This window comes from Ipomoea triloba, chromosome 11 (genome assembly GCF_003576645.1).
Source record: "Ipomoea triloba cultivar NCNSP0323 chromosome 11, ASM357664v1".
Taxonomy (NCBI): Eukaryota; Viridiplantae; Streptophyta; class Magnoliopsida; order Solanales; family Convolvulaceae; genus Ipomoea; species Ipomoea triloba.
This window is the reverse complement of record NC_044926.1, coordinates 9,262,697-9,268,956: the sequence shown is the minus strand read 5'-3', so window position 1 is coordinate 9,268,956 and position 6,260 is coordinate 9,262,697. Positions and strand designations below refer to the sequence as shown.

General features: G+C 33.8%; 1 protein-coding gene across 1 annotated transcript; it reads left to right on the top strand.

Annotated features, from left to right (window-relative positions):
* The first annotated feature begins 805 nt into the window (after positions 1 to 805).
* LOC115995879 lies at positions 806 to 1,576 on the top strand. The gene has a single exon (XM_031235025.1). It carries the CDS (start codon positions 806 to 808, stop codon positions 1,574 to 1,576), a length of 771 nt encoding a protein of 256 aa, XP_031090885.1.
* Positions 1,577 to 6,260: the final 4,684 nt, after the last annotated feature.

Below are 6,260 nucleotides of genomic sequence, written 5' to 3'. Positions count from 1 at the left end.
ACGACAGGACGACGTGTGACGCATGTTTGGTCGAAGTTGACACCGTCTAGATGCCGTACACGTGGAGGGTGCACAAAGTTTCTCTAGTAGTATAAAAGGGGGGTTTGGTCCTTGTAGAGACATCTACCAAGACACGATATGCCTGCTGATCTAGTGGTCTGGTATTCTTCCCCCTTAACTATGTGTCTGGGTTCGAATATTATTGGTAACTTATTTAGTTTGCTTTATTTGCTCATTAGTCCTTCGGCTTGTTATTTATTATTTTGGACCGTCATTCTTTGGCCGATGTGTTGGGCTTGTATATATTTATTGGGCCTCACGCCCCAATAATAAATGTTACTCTGTATTATTTTCCTATCACGTTTGATATTATTATACCTGTTTTATGGTGGATCGAGTCCCGATAAAACCATCACTAGTAAAAGATGTGGAAGTAATTTCTCTAATTTCAACATTTTCACCAGAAAAAAGCTGTTAACCTTTAAACAAAAATCATATTTCACTTGCTCCGTCACTCATTCTATAAAAAGTTTTTCTTATTTAACCAAATAAATAAATAAATAAAAGCTTGAATGAGTGAAGGGTCAAAATAGTGGTAAACAAATTGTATATAATACCGGATTATCAGCACCACAATTCTTGTCCTTTGTTTTCCTCTCTTTCCTATAATAATTCAAACCATAGTTGTCCAGCAATCCAGCTCTGTTCTTTGACTTCAGCATTTCTTATAACCATTCCACACTGCCATTCTTCTTCACACACATTAATACCTGCTCCCTGCTCCCTCCCCTCCCAATCATTAACCATGGCTGTTGAAATGCTCCAAGAAAATCCCACCTCACCAACAACAATCAGTCCAAGAATTTCTTTCTCCCATTACCTTTGCCAGAAAGAAAACTACCCATATTATTCGGATTTGAATTCCGATTTCGATTTCTGCTTTCACCCTGCCCAAAAAACCTCCTCCGCAGATGAGCTCTTTTGCGACGGTTTCATCCTCCCCTTCAGAGAAAAATTCGTCGCTAATTCTAAACACCTCTCTTTTATATCAAAGCCTCGACCTTTGGGTTCTTCTTCTTCTTCTTCTTCGTTCCCACCTCTACCGAAAATCCCGTCTTCCCAGAAGAAAGAAATCTCGAAGGAGTCAACAGAGCAGCAGAAGAGTGCCCAGGCAAGGCCTTTCTGGGGTATAAAGAGAAGCAGCAGTTTGAACTGTCACAAAAAAGGGTCGTTTTGGTCGTTACCGTTACTGTCACGGAGCAATTCTACCGGTTCCCTGAGAAATTCAAAGCAATCGGCGAAGGAAGGGCTCAAAGGGGGGCATTTTAGGCATATCAAAACTACTACTTCTTCTTCTGCTACTTCATTTTCGTCGCCTTATGTTTACGGATTCCCGTCGTCGCAAAAGCCTCCGTTAAGGAGGAATCACGGAGGGGTTAATTACGGTAACGGCGTTAGGATTAGTCCGGTGATTAATGTGACGCCTCCCAATTGTATCTCCGTCGCAACTGTTAATCTCTTTGGGTTGGGATCTTTGTTCCGTAACGGAAAAGACAAGAGGAGCGGTAAGAAATGACCATTTTGTCCTTGCTATCCGTTTCAACTTTGTTTTTATTTTTATTTTTTATTTTTCTCCAGTACTGCTAGGGTTCGAACATGTGATCTCTCGTTTAGAAGAGTCACATTGTAATGTTTGACCATAAGGTCTTTGGCTCTGTTCTACTTTGTTGATTTATACATGGTATTCTGGCGTACTTATGTTGGTTGGTTGAACTTTGATTGAAAAATTATAAAAATCGAAATTAAAAATAAACACAATTTTATATATACAACCATATTCGGCTAATCGGCTCGTTTTTACCTTAGTTAAAATCTCTTTCTGAAATCGCTCATTAGGACGCGTATTATTATTATTATACATTCTCCTCCACAAGTTTGTTTATTCAGCAATTAATAAACTAAAGTTGGTGTCAACATTGAACTTATGAATATATCGATGATTAATTGAAAATCAGCCTGATACGATTTTACACAAATTTTTATATTTATAAGGGTATATCTATAGATAAAAATTGACATAATTATTTTAAGGAAAAAATGTCAAATAGGCCACTGAACTTATCACTTTTGTGTAATTGGGCCATTGAACTTAAAGAGTGTGCAATTCAACCTTCAAACAAGCAAAATTTGTGCAATTAGACTATTTTTACAAAAATTTTAATTCAATTTGAGTTAGAAACATTTCAATATTGACTCTCAACTAGAATGGTAGAAGAAAATGCCACTCTTAATACATATATGTTAGTAATATAATTGGATTTTACCAGAAAAGTTTTGTAAAAATGGTCCAATTGCATAAATTTTGCTTGTTTGATGATTGAATTGCACACTTTTTAAGTTCAATGGCCCAATTGCACAAAAGCGATAAGTTTAGTGGCTTATTTGACACTTTTTTCTTATTTTAATAATAAATCTTAATTTTATATATGCAATATGTGACACCAATTTATAAAGTATTAAAAACCATTTGCCTTGCCAAGAAGGACAAGGACATCGCCGCTTAAATGTTCCTCCATCTGACTATCACATCAAATGATTTGTCCCGATACATTAATTTTCGTTTATAAATTAACAATATCTTTATGAAAAATCAATATTATTTGAATAATAATACTATTAAATATTTTATCAAATCTGTAACAATTATTTATATTCTATTAATTATTCATAAATTAATAAATTACAATTGGATCAAATGATAAAAATTTAGCAAATTATTTTATTCATGTAATATTATATTGTCTTGTATGTATTAAGAGATAATTTATTAATTTATAAAGCTCAATGGTTTAGAATTAAAGGATGTGTTTCTTTAACCCAACGGGGTAGCTCAAGTGGCAAGTGAGCTCTCTTTGTGGGGAGGAATTTTGAGAGAACCCGGGTTCAATTCCCACAAGTGACGATTCCCCTTGGACCAGCTCCTGTGCCTCTCAGAGCGAACGTGGGTGGTTTCTTTCGGGCACTCGGACACTCAACTGAGAAGTTTAAACTTAGAGCCTCCTCAATAGTTAATTTTTTGCACAAATTTTAATATGCCAAGAAGGAAGGAGGGAAAAAAGTTTTTTTTTTTAAAAACCAAGAAAAATGAATTTTCAGAAAAAAAAAATTAAACTGTTAACACCCCAGCAGGTGCGTGGAGTGCACGTGCCCGACTGGGCACTTTGGTGACATTCATGTGCAGCAGAGGAATTTGTTGGTTTTTTAGGTGAGGCTCACTGCAAACAAAAAAAATCAATTCAAAGATCTCTCACATTCTCTCCTCCTTTTCTCACTTCTACTGAGGATTAAAGCCTCAAAAACCTCTCCAAAAATCAATCCAAAACTCTAATAGGATTGCTCTTATATATGACCTAACATATCAATATCATTCAATAAAAAGTAAATTAATAATTAAATTATATATTTATATTTTATATATTATACGTTCAATATATGGTATTATGCGGTTATAATAAATTCCAATTGCACAAAATGATGAAATATTGAAAGGGGTACCTCAAACAATTTGGCCTTATATATGCACTTGAAATGGCACAAAATGAATGATGAAAGGGGTCTAGTAAACAAACTAATTGTGAATGTTACTTATAATGTGTCAGAATGCCACAGAACTTGTAGCTATGGTTGTCCCCCAAACATTTTTAGAGAATTACCAATTAAGATGTTTATGTATCGTCTCTCCATCTTATTTTATGTATCAATAATTCGTTTAAAAATCTATAAGTTTATAATTTAACTTTTCCAAAACGCTTTTATAAGTAAATTTTTTTTTTCTATTTTTCTGTTTGCATATAGAATCAAAGTTTGATAGCTAAGTTAGAGCATCCTCAATAGCACTTTTTTTTTTTTACGATTTTTATAGTACCAATTAGGAAAGAGAGAGGAGGGCAAGAAAAAGAAAAAAAAATGGGCTGAAAACAATTTTTTTTAAAATAAAAAACTCAAAAAGAGTATAAATACACACCCAGTATGCGCGCTTCTTGGGCTCCACGCGTAGAAATTAGAATTTGTATTTCCTTTTCTCTCACGTGGCGAGCCCACAAAAAAAAAAAAACCAAAAATTACAGAAGAAAAAACCATCTAAAAATCACTTATAAATTTGTTAAAAGCTAAACCTCTAGTTTTTACTATTTTAGAGTCCAGGTAAAACCTCTATTAGGATGCTCTAATTGGAATAAATCATTTAATGTACACGAGTAACATTGGTTTGAGTCTTTGTTGCATATGTTTTTGAGATATTTATGATAAGACATTCTTATTGTTGAGGAAGCTTTGTGATAAGGTTGTTAGATGGTTAAGTCTATTGAGATTTTTATTAGATTTTTTTTTAAATTAATTAAATAAACCTAAAAATTTAATATATATCTTCATTATGCTCTTGTATTATTAATAGATAATTTTTATTTTTAATGATTGTTATAAATATTTTATTGATAACCATTAAACTTGAGACTCTTCATTTGCCTTCTACTTATTACATTATTTATGTTAAGGATATGAAACATTGTATGGATTAGTATAAATTGATAGTAAAGGCTTAATGAAATGTATCTTGAAGATCTTATATATGTGTTTGTGCTCTACATCTTGTGTCATTCTTCTACTTTTAATTTACTTCTCTACATAGTTATATATATATATATATATATATATATATATATATATATATATAAACAATTACGGTGCAATCATTACGCGAGAACTGAGCTAATTAATAGGTCAAATTATAACATGTTATCAGCACGAATCTCTAACATACTCTCCGATGAATGGTATGTTCGATTGTCTTCCTACTATATTATATTATATTATCTAGATAAGCCTGATATTGCATATTTACGTATTTGTATATGTGCTTGTAAATTCTTGAATATGGATTTCTAATATTTTTGCTTCTGCGAAAAAAATGTGATTTTGATTCTGTGTGTGAATGTATTGTTTGCACAGTACATATATTATGAACGGTTTTTTTTTTTTTTTTTTTTTTTTTCGTCTTGGCTGGTCCCATTGATTTGACAAAAGAATTATAGTGTAGAAGCGTGCATGTCCTTTAAAAAAAACTTTTATTATTATTTTTTTTATCTCTAAGGATTTACTTTTCTTATTCATTCCTATTCAAAATTCATTTTTGATTTGTACGCATGTGATATATATTGGGTTTATCGAGGCAAACCCCACTCCTCTTCCGAGTATGTGAGTAAACCCTCGCCCTGTGATCCTAGCCGGCAAAGGACCACAAGGAGGTTAACCAGCCTAGGTTGCCCATAGCTGACCGGCTCAAACCCGGGTGGCAGACGGTTTCGAACTCAGGACCTCACGGCCGCGAGCGTCTTGGTCTTGCCACTCAGGCTGCCCTTACGGGCCATGTGATATATATATATATATATATATGTGTGTGTGTGTGTGTAAATAGAAGCTACATTTACATATGAAGATGTAATGTATGTACACCATGTATATATTGATAATGTATGATGTGAATAAGAACATCCAAATTAAATTGTGCAAAGAAAGACATGGATGTTGTTGTTGAATTACGTTTTGTAACTAAACATGTTGACCATGGTTATTTTGTAATTATGAAAAACATTCTGAACTAATATCTGCACTTCATGTGGCCGAGGAGCACAACTAGTTATTGATGAAAAACCATAATGCACAACCGGTTGGTTCTGCCCCAGTGCCTGAAGCGCATCATATTGCCCATGGAAGCAATTATAGAAGGGGTCGTGGTAGAAGTCACGGTCGAAACAACTAAAGTGGTAGAGTCAAAGACAACAATGTCTCCCGGGTCCAATATAAGAAATAGAATGATCAAGGTTCATTGAGGTCACAAATATTATCGATGTGGGTGTACAGGGCACTGGTCTTATACGTGTCGCACACCAAAGCATCTAGTTGAGGCGTACAAAATGATGCAAAGGAAAAATGATAAGCAGCCGTTAGGAAAAGAATCTCATCATACTAACACTAATTTGCCTGAAGCAAATGCAGTGATGAATGATGATGATGATGATGATGACGACCTTTTAAAATATGAGCTTGAAGACTTTGGTGATCAGGAGTGATCTGTTTGTGTTTGTGGGTTATGAACCTATGTTTTTCATATCATTTTTATGATTTAATGTCTATGTTTTCTATTTTATCATGATGAATGGTTTGCCTTTTTACTCTTCGCTTGCTATTTTTGTGCGAATTTG

Excerpts from the sequence above, each read along its gene's own strand:
- LOC115995879 (XM_031235025.1), top strand. The coding sequence starts at position 806 with ATGGCTGTTGAAATGCTCCAAGAAAATCCCACCTCACCAACAACAATC.